The sequence below is a fragment of the Mastigoproctus giganteus genome, chromosome 7, assembly GCF_048544385.1.
Source record: "Mastigoproctus giganteus isolate SK-2022 chromosome 7, ASM4854438v1, whole genome shotgun sequence".
Taxonomy (NCBI): Eukaryota; Metazoa; Arthropoda; class Arachnida; order Uropygi; family Thelyphonidae; genus Mastigoproctus; species Mastigoproctus giganteus.
In genome coordinates, this window is record NC_143581.1 from 32,197,881 (window position 1) to 32,214,781 (window position 16,901).

The following is a 16,901-nucleotide window of genomic DNA, read 5'->3' on the forward strand; positions in this document are numbered from 1 at the left end:
ACACCTAGTTTCCTCAACTGATGCCCTATTGAAAGAGGTCACAGGATGTCTGACAAGTAATTCCCTATTTTTATTTTGATTCAGCTATAAAAGTACAAAAAAATATCACAATGAGCATTACCTGAGGAAACTCTCATCCACCCTTATGTATCATGTCCATAAATTACAGTTTCTCTCATTGATTTTTCTGTTTTTCTGGATTTAAAAATGAGATTCCAGGATAAAACCCAAGTTGACCAAAGGGGCAAGAGGAGGTTCAATGTTCTGGCTAGTGGAACAGATGTGCCACAGTAGAGCAGCTCATTAATGGGACAGTACATGTCCCATTGACTATGGGATGACATTACCAACTTCATCGTGGACTATGCATCAGATACTAGCACATTTGGACTTTTGCAGCTGTTGTCCCACACGAGTGCTGCCATTAGTGAATGGTGGGAAAAGGACTGTCTGGTCCAGTGAACGAGTCCACATGATGCAGATTTACTACTGCATCATGTGGATGAATGGCGCAGTATACTCAACACAAGGCTCTTGGTCCCTTCTGTATGAGGTTTACACAGTCTTGCAAGGGCAGCATTATAATCTCGGACATGTTTATATGAAATACCCTAGTATTTCATACAATCATGTCCAAATGGACAAATCTCCAGAAAGATTTGTCCATTTCTGATGTACCCATCATATGCACCCATTTATGGTGACAGCCTTTCTGGAACAACAAAGGCATTTTTCAATAAGACACTGTTTCATACCACATTTCTGCAATGGTGTTGGCCTGGTTTGATGAGCATTCTGGTGAGTTTTCCATCTTCTCATGACCACTACACTCGACTCAGCACGAGCAAATTGAGCATGTGTGGGACATTGGAATGGTCTATTTGGCACCTGGATCTAGTATAATTAAATAGTCAAAAACTACTGAACAATTGTAGAATGCAATGTGGTTGGTATGGTTTACCTTGTTTGCAGACCTACAGTGGCCTTAACATGTCATGGCATATGTCCATTTCAGCACCTCATGGCATCTATTCCATGACACATCCAAGCCATGTTGTAACACAATCATGTACAACATAGATGCTCTTAATGCAAAGCTATTTCAATGTATATATAGGCACCTTTGTGCATTGATTTGTGTATTTAATGCCATTTTACTGACGGCCGATTAGATTTCATTAGATTTCAGTATATCTTCCTGAATTATATAGGCACCTCTACAATCAAAATTGTACACAATCCACTGATTTTATTGCATGAAAAGAAGTTCTTCAACATTTTCCAACTGTGATATGGCTTGCCACATAATCTACTCAATAATAAGAGTTGTAGCAATTGACAAATCCTCCAATTTGAAACACTGCTTTGCCTAAACAAAGGGTGTTGTTGAACAGATAACGGCAATTCTCTTTCTCTGGTAACATGTTTAGCAAATTATGTGTATCTCTTACCTCCACAAACAATTCTTGAGCATGTTACACCTTCCGTGCTTGGTAGCCCAGTTCCTTTTCACTTACATTATGGACTACGTAAACTGTCATCCCCCTTTTTATCGAGTTCTGTTGTCTGGATTTTCTTGGACTGCAGTATCATGCAGCTTACTTTTTAGATTAATTTATTTAAAGTGTCTTCTAAGAAGTAAAAGTTTTTTTTTTTTTTTTTTTGTTAGGGAATCAAGTTCTGCAATTACTTTGTAGGTATTACTTTGTTGTGTATGTTTATAAAAATATCACACCAACAGTAAACAATATTTAATATAAACATTTTATTTATCTGGAATACTTTGGTGAATGCATCCAGTAAAAAATTTACACACTAAACAAAATATGGTAAAACAGACATTGGATGCTATAGTAGCAATGAAAATGTTTTTGAAAGTTTAAATAAAAACAAAATTTTAGAAATGTATGCAAGTTTACACTATACCACTTGTTTCTTTTCAGTTTATTTTGTGTGATAATTTAAATTTATTATACTTAATTTTATATTGGTGACCAACAAGCAAATATAAAAAGCCCCCGATGGAATTTGTAAACTGTTTATCTGTTTTATATAGAATAAAAAGTTACATGCAACTAATTTATCTTTCCACATTGAAATCAATATAGAAAAAATTTATTTTAAACTTTTTAATTTTACTCAATGTATCTATCCTGACAAAATGCAAAATTATGCAACTAAAACTGATTCCGCTAAGTTCACCTAAAAGGCACTCTCATATAATGCTTAATAAAATAGAGCAAACAATGGTTTTGGTAGTAGTAGTAAGGCAAGAGGGTTGCTGAACAATACAAAAGTAGTGAATATTATGGAGTAAGTGGGCAATTTTAAAAGGGTGAGCACTGTTTTAACTTCTGTGGTTATCTTCTCAGTATAAAATTCCTTATAAAGATATAAGAGTATAGAAAGGCTTTTTGTATAAAATACTAAACTCTCTGCATTAAATAACTTTCTACATGGCACAGTATATACACAACTTAATGCACAAGAGTTTCTTCTCTTCAGTATATAATTCCTCAGAACACTTAAATAATTTTATACAGTTAGGTAGTATACTAATACAGGATATTCATCTTGGCAGACTATTTGTAATAAACTCACCTAAACGTTTACCATGGAGAGGAATGCTTCTAAGCAAGAATTGTGACAAGGTAAAAGGAACAATTTAGTACAGTACCTTATAAAAGTTTCTAAAAAGTCTAAGCTGAATTACAATAAAACTGTATTTCAAAATTTAAGCTAATACACATTATGCCCTTTTTGTTGTACAAGTAGAATACAACAGAAGAGAAAATAATAGAATTTGTAAACATTCTCATCATAGCCTTCTGTGGTCTGGGATGAAAATGCCAGAAAGAAAAAATAAAGTTCTTTGTTCCTACTAATTAAAGAAATTATGTTATTACCACATTGTTTCAATAACTTACACTAAACATAAACAATGACATGAATATTAGGGCTGACCTTTTCTTAAATTGAAAGTACATATAAACTTATTAATGCTTATAACATACCTTGGCTTAACTTGACACGAGTAGACTATTTACATCCAAATAAATCAGCACAGCTCCAGCTATACCATTTATCTGTTTTCAAAACAGAATTGCTTTGTTAATCTGCCCTTTAAAACTGATAACTTTAGAAAACTGAATATGAAAGGTACTCTTGTATAAGAAATAAAGAACTCAAAATGGTTTTATTCATGTACATAATGAGACATTGTAAAATAATATCTCTTATCACAATAATCTTTTTGAAATTTCTGATAAACAGAAAGTGTAAACAGTTTATATTCCATACTTTAATAGTTAAAATGCATCCACTATCTGTTTTACCAATGATGAGCACATGGTAACAACAATAACAATGTAAAAAAACATGAGGACTATGCATGTGCAAATCAAGCACATGCAATCGTCAGTCTTCTTCACCAGGTCATCCAATAAAAGGCAAGTTGACTATGGAGACAGACACTTTAGGATGTACCTGCTCCCCTTTTGTCTGTCTTTTTATGTCTCTTCTCTCTCTCTCTCTTCCCCTATGCTTGTGCACGTGCACTCTCTCTCTCTCTCTCTCTCTCTCTCTCTCTCTCTCTCTCTCTCTCTCTCTCTCTCTCTCTCTCTCTCTCTCTCTCTCTCTCTCTCACACGTTCCTGTGTCATAGTCAAGAATTGTTGATCTGAACTTCATACCTCATTTTCCTATTCTTCTGTATAATTACAACCTATTAACTCCAAGAAGTAAATAGATACTCTCAACAATACTGTACTATTTTAGTGAAAAGATATTTCCCACTCCATACAAGTCCTGCACAGCAGACCCACACTGATATAGCTTGTAACAGAAGCTCAAAAGGAAGCATCTGTAGAGTTGATCTATATACAGCAGAATTTTCTTCAGTTCATAAATCTTTGATGCTCTGAATGGCTTCCTGGAAAGCTAGTCCAATCACAGTAAAAGTTCCATGAAGCCTGACTGAAATGTTATGCAGGTGATTATGCAGAAAGATGAAATGCAGTAACATGGCCAGTCACAGTTCTGTACTTTGGGTAACTGCAAATGTTTATTTAACTAACTCCACACAAGTACTCTTGGTTAGAGTTATAAGTTATGGATAGTCCGTGATAGATGGATAATTATGTTCAAGTAGACATTGCAGCTAATTTCGTTGTTCCTCTTCTGAAAGGTCTAAACCGCTCTTCAATGTCCTACGTACTGAAAATAAAGAAATTTGAATCAGAGATTTCTTAAGAACACAGAAAAATTTAATTTCAAAATAATAAATTTATTCTATTTAAGTGTCCTTACTTAAAAAAATTTACTGCTAACTCTTTCAAAGTCATTTTTACTAATTAAAAAGGTTAGAGTCATATATTACAGCTTTTTATTTTTAAGGAGTGAGTTTATAAGCATTGTGTGTGCCCTAAATAGTGAGTTTATTTTCAAATTTTTTGATAAAGTTTGAAAATAAATTTGTAAAAATGAAACTATATACATTAATTTGTTCTTATTTTGGCTTAGTTGCCCAACATCAGAATGAAATTTTTTAAAAGTCAAACCAGAATTTTTAAAAAATTGCAAAAATCACAAAAATTAACTAAAGAATAAAAAAAAATCCTAGAAAACCCATCATTTGTTATTACTTGTTTGTGATGTAATACTCTCTTCTATATCTATTCTAATTTGGATATAAATTCCAAAGATTTTAGCTTTTGTAAATCAAATCACACAACAATGGCTGACAGGCAATGATCTCCTTCCATGATTTTTAAAATCAATTTTCTTGCTGCCATCCATTATAGTGTCTACAATTACTTAGAAATACAGATAAGACATGGCAGCAGATACTGGAAGATTTTTGTGACATACTTTTAAACATTATTTGAAATATATATATTTTATATATATATATATATATATATATATATATATATATTTATGAAAATGATAAGTGAATAAAATCATTAAACCTGATTTTAGTAATGTTTTAATTTTTTATGTGTATCTATACATATGTGCTATAAAATTCAACATATCAAACCATTTATCAGAAAAAAATAAGCCAGAGCAAATTGTAAAAGAGATGTAATTGCATATCTTGAGGAATAAAGCTTAGGAACAATCAACTGACATCAGATTGGATACCTGGATTTTAATCACAAGAAAATAAAGCGGCAAAGTACTTTATTAGTTAATACACCTATTTTTGACCTGGTGGTTGTTGTGGTACTTCCTTGGTGCACAAAGTACCCAGGTCATAGTGTGCTGAATTCATATGCAGGTACTGGCCAGAAGTTAAGTTTTTAACATCCATGAAAGATGCTAGATGACAACCTCCTGAAGTGGATTTCTGTTTATTTGTAAAAACAGAACTTGTATGAAATACTACCCTTTGAGAATAGTGCCCCAAGTAGCCTCTTGAGTACATTCTGTGTGTGTACATGTCTGTACAAATGAGTGTTCATAGACCTATTTGCATGTTGAGTGACCTGAACCTTGTGTATAAATTAGAAGTAAGGAGTTCATATTTCATTTTTATTTTCTCTCTCCACCAATCAAAGAAGCCTTTAAGAATTCTATTAGTCTCATGAGAGACTGTGACAGATTAGTTTAGCCAACAACCAGCAGAATGCTGCAACTAGGGTGTGTCTTACTTTGTTGCATGATGAGGCAAATGTCTGAGCATTTTCTAAATCTGTACGGCAGGGCATGCAATTCCAGGAGTCTCTCTTTCATTTAATCCACCCAGAAGCCAGCCAAACTATACCTGACCTCAATCTTGCCAGATAATCATAATTTCTAGCTTAGATGCCTTAAAAAATATATATATAATAATATATTATATATAATAATATATAATAATAATGTAAGGCTCCTGGAGTTGATGGAATATACCCTATAATCTTAGAGAGGCGGCAAGCGAGTGCATTGAACCATTGAGGCAAATTATGCGAGCATCACTAGACTCTGGGGAGATTCCCTTGGATGGGAAAAGTGCAAATGTATCTCCCATACATAAGGGTGGCTCTAAAAGTGAAGTTGGAAATTATCGACCTGTCAGTCTGACTTCAGTAGTAGGGAAAATCATGGAGGCAATGATCAAGGGTGGAATCAGGATTATTTGGATCGAATTGAAATTCTCAAGGATACTCAGCATGGTTTTGTAAAGGGAAAATCATGTTTAACAAATCTGGTTCGCTATTTCGAAAGGGTCACTCACGAGCTGGATTTAGGGAATAATTTCGACATTGTTTATTTAGATTTCAGCAAAGCTTTTGACTCAGTCCCACATGAGTGGTTGCTTTATAAGCTGGAACAGGTTGGAATCACTGGGAAAATCCTTAGATGGATAGAAGGATGCTTCAGGGCAGGAGGCAGAGGGTTGTGATAATAAATGGCTATTCCTCAGATTGGGTTGATGTAAGAAGTGGGGTTCCCAAGGATTAGGACCACTGTTGTTTTTAATTTTCATAAACGACATTGATGAAGGGATAGAGGTCGTGATGTCTAAATTTGCAGATGATGTTAAAATTGGTAGAGTAGTTAATGATCACTGTCAAGCTGAGCTTCTTCAGAGAGACCTAGATAGACTTCAGGAATGGTCAGAAAAATGGCAGCTGTGCTTTAATCCAACAAAGTGTAAGGTATTACACCTGGGAAACAGTAATCCAAAAAAACTCATTCACTTGGTGGAGTTCAACTAAACCCAGTACTGGAGGAAAGGGACTTGGGTGTTACGATACGGTCAGACATGAAATTCTCTGAGCATTGTAAACAGGTTGCAAGGAAGGCCCATGGTGTCCTATCGACGATCTATCGAACTTTTGCAAGTAGAGATAGGGATGTGATAATCCCATTATATAAGGCTTATGTTAGACCACACTTGGAATACTGTGTTCAAGTATGGAGACCACACCTAAAGAAAGACATCGAGCTTCTTGAAAGGGTGCAAGACGGGTAACTCGCCTGGTGAGATCGGCAAAGGGCGTCCTTATGAAGAAAGACTTCGATATGTGGGTTGCAGAGTTTGGAAACTAGACACCTTAGAGGAGATTTGATTGAGGTGTTTAAGGCTCTAAGAGGCATCAGTAAAATGAATAAGGACAAAATTTTCAAGATTATAAATGATGCTAGAACTAGGGGACATAAATTCAAGTTACGGGGGAAATGTTTAGATTGGACTGCAGGAAGTTTTATTTTAGCCAGCGAGTTATAAATTACTGGAATAAGTTGCCTTCATGGGTGGTAGAGGCCGACAGTTTGGGGAAATTCAAAGGTCATCTGGATAGTACTTTCGGGTAAGGGAAGCGCATAGGATGATAGGTTTAATTTCCTTTTTTTTTTATTAATTATTATTATTTAGTTATTTATTTTATTTTATTTTTTTTTTGTTTTTATCATTGTTTTGTTCTGATTTTTTTTTGGCTGGTGCAGCATAAGCCATAGGCTTTCTTGCACCATGCGGCCGTTACTAATACTATAATAAAAAAAGGGTTTAACAGACAGCTGTTTTCCATTCTCTTCATTTTTATTAGAAGTATAGGATGCAAGTAAAGTGAAAGTGACAATTTTAACCAATTAGAAAAAAGAAATAAATAACTGAATTGACCGATTCAAAATATAAAGGAATCAAAATTAAGGATGAATATAATTTTTTTCATGTTTGCTGTCATTACAATTTCTAAGGTTTTCTATCTCCAGTTTGACTGAATTGTAATTTAATTTTTTTATCTTTACCTTTTTTCTTATTTAATTTCTTATTTTAGTTGATTCCAACATGTTATTTACTTTTATGCTATTTTGTATTTTCTTTGGTTTCACTGTTGTACTGTGATAGCACTTTACTTTCCTATTAGATTTTAGTGTCTTCTGGTTTAGTTAAGAGTCCTTTGTTCCCTCCCATGCATCATACACATGATGTATACCTCTCCCCCCCCCTGTTTTTTTGTACTCCACTGTGGCTCTCTACCCCAATTAATTTAAGTAAAGAAATGTGTTCCTGCCTGGAAATCTAAGCATTGCCAAAGATGAGTATAGCTGCATCAGGATTTTTTTTACGTTAAAAAAAAAAAAAAAAAAATACCATAAAACACTATAGATTAGGGCTAAATTAACTAATTAGTCAAACCAGAAACTGAATGTAATACACAACTGGACCTCTTCAATTGTGGTTGTTTTGTTCTTAAGTTCGTTACAAATTAAGTGACTAGCCAATCCGTAACTGGCAAGTTTTAAAGAGTTATGGGGAAATTAGGGTTAGGTTGCTCACAAGATATTTTAGATTAACATGTCCTACATATTCTATAGCTACTGATTTTATGAAATACAGATTGGAGAGTTTGCATTAATATTTCAAATTTTTTTATTGCTTTTTTTCCCTCCCTAATATTAATGGAAGTTTGGCAAGAGTCATACCTTTTTAAAGTATGCCTTTTTAACTGAAATTATATTTTATATTGTTTTTTATATGGTTGTTTCAGGCATTTTTGGTACATCAACAATTTCTGTCAGTATGCAGTTTCTATGGCATGCTAATTTGTACAATCTGTACAATGTATTATGTCTGTACAAATTCTGTGACAATATAGTAGTTTTATTATTATGCTGTCATTCATTTACAGAGGTCAGAATTAAAGTCCTATCGTGAACTGGAGGAATTTATAAAGGCCTCTTCAATCAGACTGGGATTGAGTTAGCTGAAATTAGGTAGAAGGAGTAGGGTTTTCACTCTGTACAAAATCAGCCTTGCGAACCAGAGCTGCAACCTCTAAAAATAATTATTATGGACAATGTTGAAATACTTTATGGACACATTTTAGCATAATATCAATGTATCTCAAAAGGATAAAAATGACATTTAGTACTTTTTGCTTTAAGGTATAATGGCAAAAAAATACTAAAAAAAGTGCATTCATTGTTGTAGTTGTTTGGAAGTTCTTTGGTGCATCAACTACTTTGGTCATAGTGTACAACATTTTTATGGATAATATATATGTTCTTTATCTCATATATTTAGTACATACAAATGTATGGGCTACCTCAAATAATCCACAGAGGGAAGGAGCTATATTCCCTTCACCTAAAATCAGTTAACAGCCTTGATTAAAAAATCATGGCTGTTAACTGATCTTAATGCTAACTGACTTGATTGACTTAATGCTAATCTTTTCAGAATTCATCCAGTGTTTGACAGGATTTGAACCCAAACTTCTTCAAAAGGTAGAAAATTCACTATGCTGTCACAAACTATCACATGCACTCTAACATGCATGATTAAACAAGTCTTACCACAGCCCATATTTATTTTTTTTTTCAAAATTTGTATCTATTAAAAGAACAGTTCAAATCAAAAATGAATCAAAATGAAGGTAATCTTGTATATAAGATGAATTTATATAATATTTTTTTAACTATACCATGTTCAGATTTATTTATAAATCTTCACTATATATTTTTATTGTCCAATTGTATTTCAACTTTGCAATGAATTTCTACTAATTTCAATCCTCACTTCTCATTATCTAGATTTATAATTTCTGTAGGTAGCATGCAATTGGTAGTGTATGGCTACATATTATTATGTATGATGTTTTCAACACAATGTATGCAATTTTTTTTTTTCATTAGATATCAGTAGTTTGTTTTATATTTTTCTAGGTTTTTTTTTTTTTTTTTTGTTAAATGTCACTAGTTTACACTATATATTTCGAAGTTTCTAGTTTTTAGTTATTCATCACTCCTTTTCGAATTTGGTAAGTTCTGTTCTTGTTCTCCTTCCATAAACTGTCTCTATAATGTCAACTGTAAACTATATGCCTACTGTCCACATAAATCAGCCTTCCCTTCTTCTACTTCTGTTTATTTTAGTTTCTATTAATTTAAAAAAAAAATCTTAACTAAATTTTATTTACTTATGCTTCATCTGTAACCTTTGTTGGCATGTATTTTACATCAGAAATTGAGACACAATATTGCTGTTATTGCTTATAATTCCAGCGGTTGACACCTGAGGATGATGCCCAGATTATAAGTTTACGGCAATTTCCCTTCTGATTAAATGTATTATATATAACTGTATTCTTTCTTGATTAAATATAGATGTATTATATTAAATCCATCTCTCTCTCCCATCTATTAACTATTTATACTCTTTTTCTCTCCCTTTATTGTTTTTTTTATCATTAAATATATATATACACATACAAAGTGCCACCCAAAAGTTCCTTGTGTCTTATTTGCCACCGTCACCTTCGAAGTAGTCCCCTTGAGAGCATAAACACCAAATCCCAGAGCTTCTCCCATGATTTGAATGCGTCCTGAAAGTCTTTCTTCATCATAGTGTTCAGCACTGCCTGCGATTTGGTTTGGATATACTCTATGCTGTCAAATCTTCGACCCTTCATCTTGATTTTCATTCTTGGGAAGAGGAAGAAGTCGCAGGGGACAGAGGATGATTGTCATGTTGGTGTTAGGATGCCAAAAATTGTGTCACAGCGAGAGATGTGTGAGAAGCACATTGTCATGATGGACTCAGTTCTTTGTGTGCCACTTCTCTGGACGTTTCCTCATGATGGCTTCCCTTAACTGCTTCAGGACACTGCAGTAGAACTTTGTGTTGATGGTCTGACCAGGAGGACGAAGTCTGGATAATCCAGTCAATGTCCAAAAAGCAGATCAGCATGGACTTCACATTGCTCCTCACTTGTCGGGCTTTCTTCCATTGGTGCAAAGATGGGCTCTTCCACTGGAATGATTGTTGCTTGGTTTCTGGGTCATACCCATATACCCAACTCTCATCACCAGTGACAACCGTAGAAAGGAAGTTTTGATCACTCCTGGCCCATTCTTGAAGATCTCTGCTAACTTCCATGTGATGCTGCTTTTGATCTTCACTCAGTAACTGTGGTACAGACTTGCCAGCAATCCTTCTCATGACAAAATCCGCTGACACGTGCCGTATGATAGTCCTACAATGCTCCAAATGTCTGCCTGTGGCCTTCACAGATTGCCACTGGAACTTTTGCCCATTTTATGAGGTGGTGCTCAATGATGGATGCCCAGAGCGATCATCGTCATCAACCAACATTCGACTGTTTTTAAAATGGTTAAACCAGTAGTAGGTCTGTGTCTGGCCTAAAGCATTGTCACCAAAAGCTTGTTTCAACTTCGTATGGGTTTCTGCTGGTGTATCGTTAAAAAGGAAACAAAACTTGATGCAAGCACGTTGCTCTCTGACATCAGCTGCCACAACAATTGCAAACTATGTGAAATACACCACCAAAGAACTGCACATAAATATTCAATGACTCTATCCAGCCTGACGCCATGTGCCACACTGATTCACAAAGGATGCATGCAGTGTTACATAGTGCCACCAGTCCATACTAGGCATAGTCCTCATGCAACATTTAAATTTCAGGAACATTTGGGTAGCACCTCGTACATATATATTATATGTATGTATGTACAGCAAACCCCCACTATTCGCGGGGGGTTACGTTCTTGAGAAATGTCGCGAATACTGAGTTATGGCTCCCATAGTAATAAAGGGGTTCCATTCCAAAGTATGAAATATATAAGAAAAACTAGTCTAAAATTTTGTCTATGTATGTATTATATGTACCTTCATAATATGACTATGTACACAGACAGTACATAGTGAAAAATCGAAATGAAAATAAGAAACAATTTAATATTAAATGTAATATTTATTAGAAATTTGAAACAAATCTTTCAAACCAGCGCCTTTGCTAGCTAAAAAACTATCCCACCAGTGCTATCACCAGTTTCGCTAAAGGAGTTTTGCCTTTTCACGAATGATGAGGAATTTAACGGAATTTTATTTTGAGTTCGGTCTTCTATCCACAGATTTAAAGCCTTTTCCATTTTTTCTAATTTAACATCACGAGTTACAGAGCAAATTTTTGAAGCAATTAGCGCGTTTTCAGACACTACGGCGGATTTTTTCTTCCGATTTTTTGATTGATCGTACCGTTGACTCATTGATTTTATAATGTTTTGCCACTAAGGAGACACTTTCACCATTAGAAATTTTGTCTAATAACTCAATTTTATTCGCTAATTTCATCACCTTCTTTGATCTTTTCACATTTCCCTTGTTATTCGTAGCCATATTTTTGTAGGGGTTAGAAAAGAACTTGTCCACAATAAAGTCACTTTCTTCTGTTAACACACTCGAAAAAGTCTGTTTTCACTAACACACTGCAAAACAGTAGATTTTTCACTTTTGTAAGCATATCAATTTATAAATTTTTAAGTATATAAATTAAAAGCAAACAGCAAAACCTTCCATGACAAGCGTATAACACATACTGAACAAGGATTAGGGAGAAACATCCACGCTCGCGATTTTGTCACCCCTCCCCCCCACCCACTGACCATTGTTTTGACTGGGAAAGATGATTTTAGCCACACCCATGTTTTTTTATGGCAGAAAATGTTCACAGTTTTAAAATTCACATTTTTTTTAGGTTTCATTTTATATTAAATCAGCGACAGCGAATACGCGAAACCGCGAATAGCGGGGGTTTATTGTATTTATTTAATCTATTATGAATTATTGGAATAGATGTAAAAGGTATATCAGATCAGATTAATGCCGTTGAGTACCTATATAGTACCAATTATACTCTTACAGTAGTATTTATTTATTTATTTATATATATATATAAATACACTTTAAACCCCTGAAATTTCTGCTGTTGTTTTATGGAATCTATATATGTGTTCTATTCAAAGTCAATAGATAACGTTTCAAAATTTCATTAATTTCTTTTTATACAATGTGTAGTTTAAAAATAAGTAAATAAAATAAAATGGCATATCTTGGACACCTGATGAAGAACATCAAATATGCAATTCCATGGCTAATTATTGAGAAGAGAATGGAAGGGAGAAGATGTACATTGTGGCTTGATAACATTAAGAATTGGACAGGACTGAACACTGAGCAGCTGTTCAGAGCCAGGTGGTGGTTGCCGACCTCTGTTAGGAGATGGCACACAGAGAAGAAATAAAATAAAACAATATATATTTTACAATACACAAAAAAAAAATAATTAATTATAAAATAGTGGCATGCCCACTACTAACAATGCCCACTTTAGGGAAAATAACACGATCAGTCACAAGTCTGTAATGAGCAAAGTATGACACAAAAACTTCTCTGCTAATAACCAAATCTGCAAATTATAAACTCAAAACAGGCAAGGTCCTTCTGTTATCCAGCCAGTGAATGTAACTGACATATATACAAAGTAGGTAAGTGATAAAATGAATAGAATTTTGAGTTATTCCAGCACTGGCTGAGTTCTTCAAAAATAGAGTTCCATCTATTTGTCATTACAAGTGATGAGAGTTTGCTTGGGCCTTTATCCCAAACATCAGATATGTTTGAAATATTTAATAATATCTAGTATCACAAGCAGTAAACAGTAAGAGAGGAAAATGGCCATTGAATTGCAAAAATCAGGAGATAAACCGTCCAGTGAGAGTTTACTTAAGTTTTTATTCCAAATCTGATCAAATACCTTTGAAATATCGAAAGTAACAAATTAAGTTTTTTTAAACTTTTCCATGGACTTTGGCCACAGACGAATCCCAATGGATTAACATGTTCACTGCTGCTGCTTATATTTGCGAGCCTGCTTTATTTGTGCCTTGGAGCACTTCTGCGGGATGCTGGAACAAGAAGTAGACAGTGCGTTTTAGTAAATGTATTTCATCTGTGAAGAACTAACACTCCAAGTAATGCCAGCATCTGTTGTTTGTGGAGTTCTAACATAAACAGAATTCTATTTCTGTATCAGATGACATATTTAAAGAGCTGATCAATGCTATCAGCTTCAACATGCTGTTCATCCCTGTTTCTTTTCAGTCCTGATGTCCCAGGCTGCAGATCCATTATAATAACTCTTTAAGCTAAAATTTTACAGGAAAACATTTTTTACACAAAATTTTATCAGTAGTCACACATTAAGGATGATATTTTGCTTTTCACAAACTAAACAATTAAAATTCAGCAAGCATAATCTTCAAAAAATTTTACCTTTACTAAAGTTACTCCAAGTTACAAAGGAGGTTAGGCAGGCGAAGGCAGATTACGAGAAATCCTTGGCAAGGGATGCAAAGAAAAACAGCAAAGAGTTCTTTACTTATGTAAACTCTAGAAGGAAGGGGATGAATCAGATTGGTCCACTTGATATTGATGGGTCAACTGTTGATGATCCTGCTCAGGTAGCTAACAAACTAAATGAATATTTTGCATCGACATTCACACATGAGGAGTTATTCAGCAAGGGGAATGCCAGAGGTGTATTCAACTCTAGCAGTAAGCTGCAGAATCTTGAAATAACTGGGAGTAAAGTGGAGGAGAAACTGTTGAAGATAAACACAAGAAAGGCACCCGGGGTGGATGGGATCTATCCAGTTATATTAAAGGAGGCAGCAAAGGAAGTAAGCAAACCCTTAGCCATAATTATGAGAGCTTCCTTGGACTCAGGGGAGGTACCCATAGACTGGAAATGTGCAAATGTGACCCCAATTCACAAAGGAGGATCAAAGGCTGACACAAGTAATTATAGACCTGTAAGCTTAACTTCTGTTCCAGGAAAATTAATGGAGGCACTGGTTAAAGAAGCACTGCAGGATCACTTAGACAAGACTTCAGTTATAGCTCAGACACAGCATGGTTTTGTTAAGGGGAAGTCTTGCCTGACCAACTTGATTGGATACTATGATGCAGTCACAAAAGAACTGGATGCAGGGAATAACTTTGATATTATATACTTGGATCTTAGAAAGGCTTTTGATACTGTTGCACATGGAAGACTGCTACACAAATTGGAGCAGTGTGACATTGGAGGCAAATTGCTGCTATGGATAAAGGGGTGGTTGAGGGGGAGAAGACAGAGAGTGGTAATCAATGGACACTGCTCATCGTGGACTAATGTTATTAGTGGAGTCCCTCAGGGCTCAGTGTTGGGTCCATTATTGTTTTCTGTATTTATAAATGATATTGATGATGGTATATCAAGCTTAATGTCCAAGTTTGCAGACGATACAAAGGTTGGCAGGGTTGTCAAGGACACTACTGACACTATGCTGCTGCAACAGGATCTGGAAAGGTTGAGCAGATGGGCTGAGAGGTGGCAAATGAAGTTTAACATTGACAAATGTAAAGTACTACACATGGGAAACAGCAACCCCAGAGCAACGTATCAACTCTGTGGTACTACACTGACAGTGGTAGAGAATGAAAGGGACTTGGGGGTGGTTGTGCAGGCAGATATGAAGTTCTCTGAGCAGTGCAGACGGGCTGCAAGAGTAGCTCATGGAGTATTGTCAATGATATACAGGAATTTTTCTAGCAGGGATAAGGAGGTGATTATTCCATTGTATAAGGCAATGGTCAGGCCACACCTAGAGTACTGTATAGAGGTCTGGAGGCCTCATTTCAGGAAGGATGTAGAGCTGCTGGAACGAGTACAGAGAAGGGCAACAAGATTAGTGAATGGAACAAAGGGGTGCTCTTACGAAGAAAGGCTTAAGTTTTGCAAATTACAGTGTCTGGAGACTAGGCACCAGCGAGGTGATCTGATAGAGGTGTATAAAGCCTTGAATGGTTTAAGCATGCTCAATGCTGATGGGATTCTTCCTCAAGCTCAGAAAAATCACCTGAGAGGGCATAAATTCAAATTGAGGAAAGACAGATGTAGGATAGACTGCGGAAATTTGCCTTTAGCCAGCGGGTGGTTGGTTGGTGGAACAGACTTCCATCCCTTGTGGTGGAGGTTGATAGCCTAAATAAGTTTAAGGCTCGGCTGGACAGGTATTTTGAACGAACAGAGGGGTGAAGTGGAAGTGGGGTTTTTTTTTTTTTCTTTTTTTTGGCTGATGCTGCATAAGCTTGCTTTCTTGCATCAAATGCCTCTACTAATGCTAATGCTAAAACTAGATAAAATAACTTTAACATAAGCAAAGATCATATGAAACTGTGAACCAAGTATACAGCTTACATAGACTTCTCTAGAGAGTGCGATTGACACTATGCAAAATCCCAGCCATAATGCAAGTAGCCCATGGCTCAATCAGTGGGCCAATATCATTCAGTTGTTCATGCACTTTTCTTTTACTGATTACAATTCATGGATGCATATTTGCATTGAAGCACAAAAATTGCAGTGCGTTTGAGCAGCAAATGTGTTGACACTAACAAAATTCATAATGGCAATTATTAATCAGATGGAAGAAGAATTCAAGATATCATTGGTTCTGGAAATTATGGCTTTTCTTCATTACAGTAGAGCACCAAAAACCCAAATATCAATCCGAACGAGCCAGCATTTATTATTAATTTTTTTTTATACTTGTGCCATAAAAATATTTACAGTAAGCACCGGTTATTGCAAATTGAATTTTGATTCTATTAAATAGCAATTCTAATAAGCAAAAATTGGAGGAATATTATCCAGGGGCTATAAATATTAAGATAAAAAATACACTTTTATTACCTTACCAATTAACAAAATTAAATGATATATGAAAATTGGAAGAATATTATCCACAAGCTAGCAAAATAAAATTAAATTTATGCTTATGTACATAGCTTAATTAATATACATACAGTACTAACTAAACATAACACTTTGTAATCTGATATTTCACACACTTTGTAATCTGATATAGTTTACCAACAATTTTATTCCGAAATTCAAGAAGTGTCGTGAACATGAACGAGAAGGCAAAATAAGCAGGATCTTCCTGTTTGTTGTTTGTTTGTTATTTGTTTTTTTAGGAGCATTAGCAACTAAGGCCATATTGCTCTGGGATATGCGGTGGTCATTCCCCAACCTTTCCGCATCCTCCGTATTTGGTGGTGAC

The 16,901-nt window shown here is 35.0% G+C and overlaps 1 protein-coding gene across 2 annotated transcripts in view; it reads right to left on the bottom strand.

Annotated features, from left to right (window-relative positions):
- Window positions 1-3,581: 3,581 nt before the first annotated feature.
- Window positions 3,582-16,901, bottom strand: part of LOC150082796 (FH1/FH2 domain-containing protein 3-like) — a 763,267-nt gene continuing 749,947 nt past the window's right edge. For both annotated transcript variants that reach the window (XM_090377607.1, XM_090377606.1), the window contains exon 26: window positions 3,582-4,214. In XM_090377607.1, the coding sequence (XP_090233733.1) occupies window positions 4,159-4,214 (56 nt within the window). In that variant the 3' untranslated portion in view covers window positions 3,582-4,158. The remainder of the gene's footprint in view (window positions 4,215-16,901) is intronic.